We start from the raw sequence: 15,077 nt of genomic DNA on the forward strand, positions 1-15,077 counted from the left end.
TGTAATATTTTGGGCATATTTAAAGAGACACTTCCAGTTTCCACAAACAGCACATTTTTTTTTACTATATGCAATGAGTTTTCCTCATACACATTATTTTGGAGGAGGTGGGAGTAAATGCATACACTTTAGTCTAAATTTACCTCTTACAGCCTCTCTGTATTACCTATTATCTTCAACTAAGACAACAAGTTGGCACCATAACAAAGTTCTAAGTTCCCTTTACCAAATCAGTCCATGGATCCTTGATTGCCAGCAAATGATATCTGCAACTTGCATTGATATAGGCCTTTGTCAGTCTCTGGATGCACTTTAAAGTGAATTGATTACTTTTGTACTATGGTCACTGTTGTAATGAAAAGCAGCGGTTAACTAGCACAAAGCACGATGCCACAAACGGTATTAAATTGGGTGACCGATCAAACTACTTTAGTGATGCTGGCTGATGGGTAAACGTTGGCCAAAATTCCCTTACTCTTCCTCAAACAATGCCATGGGATCTTTTGTCCAGCTAAAGGACTTCAGTTTATTGATTCCAGTAAGTTTCTGAATGAATTGGAAACAAGAATGTGAAGGTTAGTTCAACTTTACCAGGTCCAGGTCATTCCAGTCATCTGTTGTGGCTTCTCCCACACATGTTTGTTTATGCTGGTCCACCTCCCCTTGCACCCTCCGTTGGGCATCTTCTTCCAAATGTTCATGGATAAAAGCCTCCGTTTGTTTTTCAGTAGCTGTCTGTATTTTTTCTGAATTAACTTCCACATTACCACTAGATGTTGGTGTGGGTTCAGTCGCAGGCGTCAAGGGAATGAAAATATCTGGAGGAAAGAGCTCATTGTGTGGGTCCGCTTTACTGGTGTCAATTACAACTTCAATGAAGCTACCTAGATGTTAAAATAAAGATAGTTAGAAATTGTAAGGTGAAATTGAAAAAAAAATCATGTACCCAAGCCCAAAGAATTTCACATACTGTATTCAAGCTCTTTTGAAAGTAGAATTCACTGTACCTTATTATTTGTTACATTACAACTTAGGTACCTGTGGACCAGCAGAAATTGCAAACAACAGGGCAGGTTTTTTGTAATTCATTTACAGGACGTGATCACTGTTTGTTGAAATATTGGTAATAATATTTACCATACCTACTATAAATAACCAATGTACCAAACTAAGCAATAGCACAGAGTTGCCATTAAGGAAGCTAATGTTGGAAAAGTTGCAAGTGGGAATGAGGTGCAGAGGGAGGAAGGGATGCTTCTTTTCAAACTTCAGGCTACTATTAATGGAATGAAAACAAGGGATGGGATTCTCCTAAAAAAAATTTTGTGCCAAATTTGTGTAAAAACTGGAGTAAATCCCACTGGTGTTTTCAGCAGGATTTCCCACATTGCACTGCATTAGCGTGATTCATGCAAAAAAAAATCACTGTGCACGCACCAATCTGTAAACACCTAGATCAGCGCATATGCAGTGGTCCTGCACTATCGGCCTCCCGATCGCTGGCCAGCCCCTCGATCCCCACATTCTGGCCATGTGAAAACTCCCACATCTTGATCACTGGACCGCCCCTTTCCAGATATGAAGGGCTAGCCTCAACTCCCTCCCCTCCGCCATTCCAGCCCATCTCGATCTTTCCCCTCCCCTGGTAGTCTTGATCTCTTGATCAACTGCATCCCCCACCCCCACCACCAACTGGTAGTCCTGACCGCCCCTCCACCCCCAGTCCTGATTACCTTGGCAAGCCTACCCTGATGCCCAGCCCCCATCGCTGGCTTCTCTCCCCCTCTGTCACTGATCTCTCTGCACAGCAGCAGTGGAACTGCCCCCACCCCCATCCCCACCGATTGCACTCCCCCAGAGGCCCCGCCCCCACAGCCCCCCCCCCCCCCCCCCCTCAATTAGGCCCCATCCCCATGGCACTGCCTGATGCCTAGTGGGCAGTGTTAAGATGTCCCCTTGGGCAGTGCCAGGGGGTCAGGCTGGCATTGCCAACCTGGCAATGTCCACGGGGCACCCCCCTTACCCCTGGCCCTCCATGGGGCCTCGATGGCACCCCCCCCCCCCCAACTCCAGCGGGGTTGGACTGCCAGTTCCACACGTGGGGAGGTATTGTAAACCCCACTGGAGTGAAACACTCCTGGCGGGAGTGGAGACTCTAGTGGGCCCGGAGATTTCAGTCCTGGGTCTGCTAATGGGATTCAAATTGCATTTAAATCTACATTTCAATAATTAATACAGCTCCGCGCTAGAAATTGGCATGGAGCTGACGATGCCAGAAAACCTGCATCAGGAGATATGCAGAGGCTATGGCGCCCAGTGGGAATCCTAGGCAGCCCCCACTTGAGTCCCCACCCTGCTGTGCTGCTGACAGAATTGCCCCCAAGATGCTGGAAAAAACACAGCAGGTTTGGCAGCATATATGGAGAGAGAAACAGTTAGTATTTCACGTCCAATATGACTTTTTTTTTTGAGTTCTGAAGAAGAACCATACTGGGTTCAAAACGTTAACTCTGTATCTCTCATCACAGATGCACTGCCTGACCTGTTTCCAGCATTCTCTGTATATCTCCAACATCTGCGGTGTTTTGCTTCTACTTATAATGAAAGTTTGAGACACTAAGTATTTAAATTTTTTGTTGACGACTTAAGGCAGATTAGTGTAGAAAAGGAAAATTAATCTGCAAAAAAAAGCTAAATAAAAAGACTAAGGTAGGGCAGAGCAGGTTGTCTGTCGGGGCTGCAGCATTCTGGAATTTACAGACAATTAGAGCATGCTGAATGAACACGGTGGCAGTAGTTAGCACTGCAACTTCATAGCTCCAGGAACTGGGGTTCGATTCCTGGTTTAGGTGACTGTGTGTGGAGTTTGTATATTGTCCCCGTGTCTGCATGGGTTTCCTCCGGGTGCTCCGGTTTCCTCCCACAGTCCAAAGATGTGTGGGTTAGGTGCATTGGACGTGCTAAATTGCCCCTTGGTGTCCGGGATGTGTAGGTTGGAGAAATTAGTGGGGTAAATATGTGGGGATAGGGCCTAGGTGAGATTGTTGCCAGTGTAGACTCGATGGGCTGAATGGCTTTCTTCTGCACTGTAGGGTTTCTACGATTAAAGTAGATATCTCCACCTTGAATCTCTCCAGCTCTGGGTCATCCAGTTCATGTACAAGTTGGAAACACCCCAAACATAAGGGAGGGTCAGCAGTTTCTGAACAGTTTGCTCAGACTGGTTACACTTTGTAGAGAGGTACAGTTTTAGAATTGGATCAATCAATAAAAATGCTGAGATTTGACAATAATTTCTTACTTTTTTAAGCCTTCCCTTTCTATTTCTCAGATTTAAAAAAAAAACAAAGCTTACCCTCAGAGTCACTTTCACCTTCATTCTCAGTGCGCATTTCTTGATGATCAGTTTCTTCTGGTGAACTTTGCTTTTCTTTCACAGAAGAAATAAAACTCTTGAGATCTATCTCTCCTTTTGTCTGTGTGTGGGGGGTCAGTTTTACACTCTCAACAAGCTGGATGCCCATAGCAACATCAGAAAATGAAGGATGATCTACATTTAGAATTGCTTTAGTGTTTGTATTGCTATTTTCTGCTAAGTTAACTGTTGCAGATGGATGAACATATTCTTTGCCGTTAATAATTATTTCTTCATCATTTCCTAAATGCATTTTGGCATGATCTTCCTGCACTTTCAGAGCATCAGGAATTTGATCTTCTACAGGAAACATTTCTTGCGTTTTGCAACCTTGAACAGTTCCTGATATTACTAGTTTATTTTGGGTAGTCTGATTCAGAAACTGATTTTCACTGTCAAATACATCTTCATCATTTGAACTGCAGGTCCTAACCCTTTGTTTTCTAGGACTATCATCTTCATTCTTGCTGTCCTTGTTTACATTGTCTGTCAGTTCATTATCTTGTAAAGCCTGCTGGATGGCACGATGATCTTCTGGTGATAAATTTAAATTTTTGGCAGCAATGTTTGCCGAATGCTTAGTACTACCAAACTCAATAGGAAACAAGTTGTTATCTTGTCCAAATTCCATTTCCTCATCTGAGCTACTTTCTAACATGGCTGCTTGTATAGCCAGCATAGTCCTTGGGGAAGCAGGAGCAGCAGCACCGTCATTCTGAGCTGTGGATGAGCTTGCCGTGAGAGGAGAGGATGAACTTGAATCTTGGATGGGCTTCCAGCCAGTGTTTGAGACCAGTTCTGCATCTGCTGAATTGGTGATTTTTTCTGGTGTATTTTGCTGATCTGTCTCCTTATCTTCATTGTTTTTTGATTGGATCCCTGGAAATTTAAGGAAGTACATGGATTATAGTATTCAATTTGAATGCTTCTGGCATGCAGATCTTTTGAAATGTGGAGAATAAGTACCTTCTAACGAACTTCAGTTAATCATCAATGCACATTATTTGTATAACATCTGTAATTGCCATGGATATTTATTGGATTTATGGAACTTCGATGAACATCAATCAGATGTTTGGCTCTGTCATAGTCTCAGGTTATTAAAGATAAAACATGCAACAAACTGGTAAACCACTCAAAATCATTTTTGTTTTGATTTTCTTAATTAATGTGTAATACTTTCATTAGTAATGACAATTAATGCTCAATGGAAAAGAGTTTATAAATCGGAAAATGTTTGATTTTCTCTGTGTTGTAATTAACATGCTCCGCCTCCATCACTCCTTACTAAAAACTAGGAATCCTGCGGCAAGTAACTCACCTCCACATTCGCCAAAACCTGTCCTCCATCTACAAGGCACAAGTCAGGAGTGTGATGGAATAATTTCTACTTGCTTGGATGAGTGCACCTCCATCAATACTTGAAGTACTTAACACCATCCAGGACAAAGCAGCCCACCCAATTGTCAGCCCATCCACAAACATGCACTCCTTTCGCCACTGACGCACAGTAGCAGCAAAATGCACTGCAGGAATTCACCAAACCTCCTCAGGTAGCAGCTTCCAAACCCACAACTACTACCACCTAAAAGGACAAGGGCAGCAGATACTTGGAAACACCACCCCCGGAAGTTCCCATCTAAACCACTCATTGCTCCGAATTGAAAATATAGCGTCACTTCTTCAGTGTCATTGGGTGAAAATCCTGAAACTCCCTCCCTAACAGGACAGGGATTGCAGCTGTTCAAGAAGCAGCTCACCACCATCTTCTCTAGGGCAATTACGGATGGGCAATAAAATCCTGGCCTAGCCAAAGGCACCATCCCATGAATGAATTTAAAAAGAAAATAAAACTAGACCCCTGGTGAATAAAGTTTAGGATAAGTAAATAATCTACTGGAAAAAGTTATTTCATTTGAAAACTGTTAGAATCAAATGTCACTTGTCAATCTAAAACTAGCAGAAGGTACAAATAACATATATTTTCTTATTAAAGAGGGATAATTTCTGCATAGCAAAAGGAGATCTGCAGAAAATGTCTGCTAAAAGGTTGGAGTAATTTCCTTATCATTTGTATAAATACAAATTGATGAACACATTGCAAATGTGTACTGCACTGTTCGTATAAATTCCAGTGCATGAAAATGGAGCATTGTCCAAAGCGTAAAGAATGGGGCCAAAAAGAAAAACAGGGTAGCAAATAAACACAGGGGGAGCATAAAAATGTGCCATTTTCATTCATCTTTAAATATTTTTATTGATGACACTAATTAAGCCTGAAATTGTTCTTTTGTGTCTTCCTGCTGTACTACAAAAGCAGAAAAATAATTTGACTTAGTTGTTACTAAAGCTTTGAATGAAATGGACACTGTATGTGGAGTTGCAATGTAAATACAAAATCCTAATAAAACATCCATTATTGATACATGGCAATCAGTTGCTTGTATAATTATATTCACTGTACCTTTTATCAGAATATAGTGTGAAGCATCTTCTGATACAAGCCGTTTGGTTTCCATGTCCTTTATGAATCCCCCCTCACTATTGCACTCCATTTGAATTTGCCCGCAGTATTGTTTATTCATCTCTTTCTGAACGCCTTCAATATGTTGGTTAAGTTTGTTGCGTTTAAGAAGACCTGTCAGTTGGTATTGGGAAAAATCTGTTGACTCCTTTGAAAAGAATAGTAACAGGATTTACAAAACAAATCTCTGCTTAGACATAAACAATCCTGACTTAAAGAATTATTTCCCCTAAAAGTCAACCACTAAATTAACACATATAATTCATGTAATTATTCATTACTTTTAAGAAAAGCACTATTTTGTCACAGTATCTTGTCTTTCTGCCAACCAGACCCCTATTATGTGGTTTATCTCCTGCCAGGATAGTAGAACATTACTTACTGCATAAAGATATGGCAGCCATAATGCAAGAGCCGCATATCAACATAAAATATAAGTTTTGATGATAAAATACTTAGATAACTGATAGGACAGGGTACACAAACTCCATTTTTCAGCCCCTACCACAAACCTTTATTCCCTAGGTATTAATTCCATCCTTCTCCCTAGCAATTGGCTGAGGCTAAGTCAGACCATTCAGAATGTTGGTAGCACAGGTGACCCTGAGATAAGGTTCTCATTTTATATCTGCACCATCGTCAAGAATGCTTACTTTCACGTCTGTAACACTGCCCAACCCCATCTCGGCTTCATTCTATCTGTAACCGATAAATCTAGAGATAACAAATACGCAGATGAGTTGACTATTCCAATGGCCTCCCATTTTGCACAAACTTAAACTTGAGCTCAGCCACAGACTAACTCACACCATGTTCACCGTGCTGGCTGATTGATGGTCATGCCCTATTTTTTGGCTTTCACGATCTTATGGGAGCTAGATTTCTGGCGAGGTAGCTTCTTGCCCATTTCAGTTGGGAGGCTGAATAAATTATTTAAATTTATTATTATGTTCATTTGCATGGTATTAGTGAGTCTGGCGCACAATCGACTGCGCTCGTTTGCCTTTGTGGCCTCACCGGGAGAGGTCCTCTCCGACGAGGAAAGCATGTGCTCCCATGAATGGGAACAGTCGTGTTGTCCTTGCCAGTAGAACCGGACACCATTGAGACCCCCCCCCCCCCCCCCGGGGAGGACGAGGGCAAGGGAAGGAGTGCCTCTCGGGCACTGCCAGCCTGGCACCCTAGCAGTGCCCAGTCCCACTGGGCACACACAGGGCAGTGCCGGGTGGGCTTTTGTGGGGGGGTAGCTTATGGGCAGGGCCTGGGGTGGGCCAGGCTGGGAAAGCACGATCGGGTAGGGGGGCCTCACTGCCTGCGATTAATGGGGCTAGTGTTCAGGCTGGCTGCAACAACAGAGGCCCAAAGCTCTCTCTCTCTCTGTCAGACCTCTGCTGTTGCGCATGTTTAGACAGAGGTTTGTGCAATAGTTCCGCAAGCTGGCTGGCAAATTAAGTCCCGCCCACTGCCTGTAGCAGCTAGGAATGGTCTAGCTGATCTTTTCATGCGCTGTGTGTACAAAATTGGGCGTAGAAACTCGCTCAAAAATCGGATTTGGTCATCTGTCCTAACATGGTTTGGGGTCATATTTTGTTTGGTAACATTTCTGAGAAGAACCCTGGGATGTTTGATTATGTTAAAATCAATATATCAATGCAATCTGTTGTTGCAGAGATTAAAGTATAAACATCAGTGTATGCTTATATAGAAGGGAGAAAGAAAGAGTAAAAATACTGGAAGTCTGTCTCTTCAGTTTTTTAAAGCATACATTGTAACATTATAGATATCACAGCAATAATAGGTTTTTGCAGCATGATTGTTGCAGTGATAAATAGTATCTGAACCTCTTGTTGTGAGAGGTAACATACTAAGAATATGATTGGCCTAGCGAGGACAAGAATTCCTAGTGTTGAGAGCGTACAAAACTTTGCATTCAGTCCCACGCACATGTTTGTAAAAACAGCTCCAACTCCAATTTATCAGATTAGAGGGCAGGGAGAGGGGGTGTTGGATATTCTGGTCAGTAGAGGTAATTGGGTGGTCAGAAGTCAATGGCCACAAGTGATCAGTTGTGTCATTATTCAGATGTTAAACTAGATTTTAATCTGTTTAATATTTCCTGGATAACTGTTCAGGCAGGTACCTTGGATTTTTCCTAATTCTCCAGTCCTAGCTCAGAGTCAGAGGCTTTCATGGAGAGTTCCAGAAATCAAGGAAATTGCCCAGTGGAAGCTGAAACTTCCCAGGTAATTTCCATGGAGACCAGAAGATTTGGCCCAATGTTTCCATTTATTTGTTAGTCGGTTGTAATCAGTGTATTTCAAAAACTAATGAACAGATTTCAACAAGATCTTGTAGACATATAAGATATGGCCCACAGAAGAAATTATTAGTTGATGGTGACAATATGGAAATGAATCCACATCCTGGAATTTTCGAAAGGATTTAACTTTGGGAGAGAGGAAATAGATTTTTTTTAAAAGAATGCTGTTGGTTGTTTTATTTAAAACGCTGTTGATTGTTTTAGAATTTGTGAATTGTCTCAGCCATCATGGTAGAATTTGTCACAGCTGCCAAAATGTATGCAGTGTTTTCGGTGCAGGTTGTTTGGTGTGGATTGGTCTGAAGCCTCCTCAGTGAGATGAAAATTCTGAATAAAAAGGTTGTTTTTTCAGCTTACAGTAGTTACAGAGCATTCACCAGACAGGGAAAAACCTCAAAGAATAACACCGAGTTAACACAGAGACAAGCACTCTACTATGTCCTTCTTCATTTGTGTATAAAGGTTTTGTGTTTTAAGATTAGATAAAGCATACATTCATAAACTAACCCCGGCATAAAACTTGTAATGCATTTTTGCCACTTTAAAACAATGAAGATACCTGAGGCATGGTCTGCAATAGACTTCTTCGACGCTTGGAGAACTCTTTGAGGTCCGTCAGGATTTCATGTCTTACCTCTGGAGGTAAACTAGCAAAGTCTTCTGATTCAATGTCTACAGCATGAGGATTCTCAAGAAATGTATTCTAAATGGAATTGAAATTTTAAAAATAGCATTAGTTACTGTTTTTCAATATCTAAAAATAAGATACAGTAGAAGATAATAATAATAATAATACAGAAGACTGGAGGGTAGCAAATGTGGTCCCGTTGTTCAAAAAAGGTAGTAGGGATAACCCTGGGAATTATAGGCCGGTGAGTTTGACGTCGGTGGTAGGGAAGTTAATGGAAAAAATACTTAGGGGTAGGATGTATGAGCATTTGGAGCGTTGCGATCTGATTAGGGATACGCAACATGGCTTTGTTAGAGGGAGGTCTTGCCTTACGAATCTGGTGGAATTCTTTGAGGAGGTGACAAAAACGGTTGACGATGGGAGAGCCGTTGATGTCATCTATATGGATTTCAGTAAGGCGTTTGACAAAGTCCCTCACGGTAGGCTGGTAGAAAAGGTTAAGGCGCATGGGATACGAGGCCAGGTAGCTAGGTGGATTGAGAACTGGTTGGGAAATAGGAGACAGAGGGTAGTTGTGGAGGGTACCTTGTCGGGCTGGAGGCCAGTGACCAGTGGTGTGCCGCAGGGCTCGGTACTGGGACCTCTCCTCTTTGTAGTCTACATAAATGACTTAGAAGAGGGAGTAGGTGGTGTGATCAGCAAGTTTGCTGATGACACCAAGATGGCAGGGTTGGCGGGTACAGAACTGGATTGTCAGGTGATACAACAGGATATAGATAGGTTGGTGCAGTGGGCAGATAGGTGGCAGATGGCATTTAATCCTGACAAATGCGAGGTGATGCATTTTGGAAGGAATAATGCAGGGAGGAGCTATGTGATAAAAGGTAGGCCGATTAGGAGTATAGACGTACAGAGAGACCTGGGAGTGCAGGTCCACAAATCCATGAAGGTTGCGTCACAAGTGGAGAACGTTGTTAGGAAGGCTTATGGGATGTTAGCCTTTATAGGAAGGGGCTTAGAGTATAAAAGCTGCCGTCTAATGCTTCAGTTATACAGAACGTTGGTTAGACCGCATTTGGAGTACTGCGTCCAGTTCTGGTCACCTTATTACCGGAAGGACGTGGAGTCTCTGGAAAGGGTGCAGAGGAGGTTTACCAGGATGTTGCCTGGCATGGGGGGACTGGGTTACGAGGAGAGACTGAAGAGACTGGGGCTATTCTCCTTGGAAAGGAGGAGATTGAGAGGGGACATGATAGAGGTATATAAGATACTGAAGGGAATAGATAGAGTTAATAGTGAGAGACTGCTCCCTAGACTGGGTACGAACACAAGAGGTCATCACTTAAGGGTGAGGGGGGGGGAGGTATAATTTGGAGGTAAGAGGAAGGTTCTTTACGCAGAGAGTTGTGGGGGTCTGGAATGCGCTACCGAGTAGGGTGGTGGAGGCAGGCACGTTGGACTCGTTTAAGATGCAGTTAGATAGGCACATGAGTGAAACGAGTATGGAGGGATATGGTAGGGGCTATTAAATAGGGTTAAACCTCGGGAGACACCGGAAGGGCAGGCTGTATGATTAATATGTTTTGTCTTTATTCCACAGGTGGAGGTCCACCTCGTGTCAAGCGAGGGGCATGCACACGGCGGGTCGTGCGTGGGCTGCTCTTGGAAGTCCAGGAGTGGCCTAGTACTTCATGTCGGTGTGTGTGCTTGATCCTGGACCGATAGACGGGCTCCACAACAGCTCAGTGACTAGCACTGCTAGCTGTGCAGATACATGGATTTGGGCCTGTGTCTGTGGGAGTTTGCGCATTCTCCCTGTGGTTGCGTGGGTTTCCTCTGGGCGCTCCGGTTTCCTCCCACACCCCAAAGATGTGCTCTTAGGCTAATTGGTTTCCACCAAATTGACACTATTTCTTCCCTGAATCTGACTGAGTAGGGTCCCATTCGTAGACATGCAGGGTAGAATAGGTGTAGGGCGATGCGGCGGCGCGGGCTCGTTGGGCCGAAGGGCCTGTTTCCCGTGCTGGGTTGTTCTTTGAAGCTCAAATTATCCTGAAGAATTTTTGTATTAGTCAAGAAATCAGGGAATTGTGTTGTAGGAAACAGGAAGAGAAGGGTATACATTGACCAGCTATTCAAGGATATATGACTCTTGTTGCACTTTAAAAAATTTATCAGTTCAAGAATAGTCACCTAATAATAAAAAGATCTTAAAAACAAAAGAATTGGAGGGGGGCATTGATGAGATGGCAGCAATTGGAAAGAGTTTTTGCAGAAAAAGAATATATCAGGATTGGCAAAAGGAACAAAATGATCAAATATTGAGGGCAGAGGAACATTACATGCATACAATATAAAGACAAAATACTGCAGACGCTGGAATCAGAAACAAAACAGTGCTGGAAAATCTCAGCAGTTCTTCTGGTTCTGTTCCCTCTCTGCAGATGCTAACAGTTTGAGTCAGGGTGACTCTTCATCACAGCATTTGGCTCTGTAGACATGCATTTGACTTCTTCCATATTGGCTTCGTTTTCAATTTTTGTCAGGTGAAAATTATGCAAAAGATTTTTTAAACAAATTATGGAAGGAAAGGTTGTAAAAGCACTTGGCTTTCCTTAAAACACAAAGCATCATTGCACAGGGGCTAATACAAAAGCATTGATAATACGATACTTAACAGAAGATTTGCACTCAATACATTTTACTGCAGCAATGTTGTAATAGTGAGATCTATATTTAAAATAACATTTATGAATACATGTTCTCTTTCTTCCTCAACCAATAATCAATATGATCGTTACCCCAGAGAAAACATCATTATTCACAAACTGTCAGAGAACTAAGTGAGCAAAGGTTTTCTGGTTAAAAGTTATGCTCATTGACATAAAATTCAGAATATTGACCTTTCACTTTTATTTCTGAGTCAATATTGCTGCTTCTGCCAAGTTCCTTCATTCTTAATGCTGCATTCAAATAATTATGTGATGGTTTGGATTCTGCTGATCATGACTCATTTCACATGCAAGGAGGGTACTGATTTAGTAATATACATTGCCGGTACCTTTGTGCTAACTGCTTAGTGTCTACCAGCCTTATTTTCACCACATTCTGCAACAATTTCCATGCTTCCTTTCCACTCTGCTTTTCCATTATGATCATTTCAGGTTCCACTGAGGCATTCAAAAGGACAAGCAACTATCTGAATAGAAAAATGTGCAGTTGAAAAGCCAGAAGAATGGCACTACATCATAATGCTCATTTGGAGAGTCAGAGCAGACATGATGGTCCGAATGGTCTTTTGCTGCACCTTAACAATTCTGAGATTCTGTGATTTACACCTCCTCAGGCCCTAGCTTTTGGGTCTATACTTGCCGCATTATTACCTTCTTTTGCAATGCACCATCAACATGTTTCTCATTTAATCAGTTTTTCCCTTCAACCAATCATAGACGTCTCCTTTTTTTCCTGACTCTGCGGTTGTTTGAAGACTGTTTACCTCTAACATCTGCCAGTTCTTTTGAAAGGCAATTGATACGAAATGTTTACTCTCTTTATGGACATTACCTGACCAACTGAGTATGGCCAGAATTTTTCTTTTGTATTTCATATTCAAGCATTTGCAGTGTTTTCCTTCTGTAAAATTGAATGTTGTTAACATATATCTAACAATTAATTATAAAATTATGATTTTTTTCAAAATGCTGCAGTTGAGGGATCCATTTCCTTCCACAATTTCACATTGTTTATCAAAATAACTAGCAGCATATACTTGCCTGCAATGAACACATAACAACCTGTACTTCTATTACAATAATATTGTGCCTATGATAGTGGACACAACCTGACTACACTGCACAATCCGCGAAGAAATAAAACATACCGAATAAGAATGGTGAAAGGAACCAATGGATCCAATTCCTCAATGGATCTAGCAGATGTTTTTGCACAAAACAATGATAGTACATGCACGCACACACACACAATCAATGCAGACACTTCACCTGGAATAGCTTCTCGTTGTTCATACGTTCTTCCCACTCCTTTTCTGCCTCTTCATCTGAACTAAAAAATAGTAAAAGATTGCTTGTATGAAGAGGACATCAATAAAGAATATAAATACACTCTCAATAGCAAATTTCATCAAGTTAACACTTCAAAGTCAAATATTATGAAGATAAAACTAAAAGTGGGCATATTTCCTCTTGCCCTGGCAATGAGTAGGAATAAAACACCTGAAGTGTGTTGTTCCATTTCCAGGACTCTGTATCCTAGGCCAATGGCATGGATGCAGAATGCTTCAGAAGGTGATAAAAGGAGGAGGAATATGCATCGGGTCTTTCACCAATGATTTTAAACCCAGTATGTCAGGGTTTTGCTCGCTTTCCAATGCCAGGGGCCCAGGTCGATTTCCAGCCTGGGATGGCTGTCTGTATGGAGTTTGCATATTGTCCCCATGTCTGCATGGGTTTGCTCTGGGTGCTCCAGTTTCCTCCCACAGTCCAAAGATGTGTGGGTTAAGTTGATTGGCCATGCAAAATTGCCCCTTCATAGCAGGGATTAGTGATATAAATAAATGAGGTTATGGGGATAGGGCCTGGGTGGGATTGTGATCTGTGCAGACTTGATGGGCTAAATTGTCTCTTACTGCACTATGGGGACTGTATGATTAGTGTCATTAGAGCTCTGTTTAAAAAAAAACAAACCTGTTTTCCTCTTTCTTTACCAAGGAAGGTAGAACAAAAATGTCCTCATGTTCTCCTCTTCTCGCCTGAGAAAGGCTGGGTATGATCGCATCACTGTTGGTAAGATAAATACTTTGCTAAAACATTTAATTTCCAATAGAAATTTTTCTCTGATTGCTAGTGTAACAGAAAAGTTAATTCACAAATGATATTTTTCAATCACTTCATCTTTTTCTCTCATATCAGTGATTGGAATAAAATATATTGATGAGCATTTAAGATCAAAAAGCTTCAAATATTAGAGTTTATCAGCACAAAACTTTATAACCTGTCTCCAACATGCCCTCTCCACAGTCCCTGTTTTTAGAAATGTCAGTGTGACAGTTAACAATTTTATTTACATATTGATTTGATGGCATCAGTCTCTTCTCAAACAGAAAATAATTTTAACCTCTTGATGCCCCTAATGTTAAGCAAAAGAACTGCAGTAGTCAGACACAGTAATTCTGCTCACTGGAAAATCCTACCATACATCACTGCAGCTACTATGTCATGTCAGTGATCATTTTCTCTTTTGCATTAGCATGTTCATATCAAACAAATGGATCTGCGCCATTTGCAGCAATTTATCTGTCCCCTAATGACCTGAACACATGTTGATGACTTGCTGCTTAAGTGACTATGACCTTGCATTAATTGATTTTCAACTATTTCCTCAGGTCTGATATCAAACTAAAATTTGCTTAGAAAGAAATTGCATCCAGTCTGAATTATTACAATTTAAGACTGGGTTACACATCAATGGTGCAGTACTTTGAAGCAATAATACATGTCACATGGTGTGGAAAGCAATCAGATATAATTTTCAGGTTTTACCAAATTTTCAAGCGCACTTTTAGAGGCAGAGGTTTAATCACTTTTTGCATCTCTTTACAGCATTAGAGAAAATTGGCTGAGGTTATACATCATTCAGCAGGCTACCAAAAGTTGCAAAGGCCTTCGAACAGCTTATCCAATCACTTGAGAAAAGAAAGCATTTCATTTTTAAAATTACAATTTCATTTGTCTATTTTCCTTTTGACTTTTCCCATTCTTACATCCTTTTATCTCTACTGGTACATCTGCAACGTACTTCTTCTTCTTCAAAGACTTCTTCTCTATAATAAATACTCAAGTCTCATTTATTAAAAAATACTTAGTGGTTCCCAATATTCCATGACAGCATTCATCAAAGGTCCCATGTCCTTTATGATATTTTCCCATTACAATTTACCTGTTAAGGGTGCAATTGGGGCTCTGATTGCAATTTTCCACATTCTGTCTTAGTTGATGTAACACTAATTGTTAAAGTAAAATTATCAGCTTGCCTGCAGTTTCTGGCTATGGCCACTGGAGGTCTCATGCCACAGGAGATAAATTATAATTCCAAAAGAGAAAACGCTGGAAAATCTCAGCAGATCTGGCAGCATCTGTAAGGAGAGAAAAGAGCTGACGTTTCAAGTCCA

At 41.4% G+C, this 15,077-nt stretch overlaps 1 protein-coding gene across 1 annotated transcript in view; it reads right to left on the minus strand.

The window, feature by feature from the left end:
* ercc5 (excision repair cross-complementation group 5) overlaps positions 1 to 15,077 on the minus strand; it is a 130,716-nt gene that overhangs the window by 17,252 nt on the left and 98,387 nt on the right. The window contains exons 15-20 of the mRNA XM_080198022.1: positions 13,594 to 13,686; positions 12,892 to 12,952; positions 8,819 to 8,962; positions 5,880 to 6,087; positions 3,356 to 4,294; positions 592 to 884 (exon numbers count right to left, since the gene is read on the minus strand). Of these exons, the coding sequence (XP_080054148.1) occupies positions 592 to 884; positions 3,356 to 4,294; positions 5,880 to 6,087; positions 8,819 to 8,962; positions 12,892 to 12,952; positions 13,594 to 13,686 (1,738 nt within the window). The remainder of the gene's footprint in view (positions 1 to 591; positions 885 to 3,355; positions 4,295 to 5,879; positions 6,088 to 8,818; positions 8,963 to 12,891; positions 12,953 to 13,593; positions 13,687 to 15,077) is intronic.

The sequence above is a fragment of the Carcharhinus amblyrhynchos genome, chromosome 10, assembly GCF_965287045.1.
Source record: "Carcharhinus amblyrhynchos chromosome 10, sCarAmb.v2.hapA, whole genome shotgun sequence".
In the NCBI taxonomy this organism is placed as follows: domain Eukaryota; kingdom Metazoa; phylum Chordata; class Chondrichthyes; order Carcharhiniformes; family Carcharhinidae; genus Carcharhinus; species Carcharhinus amblyrhynchos.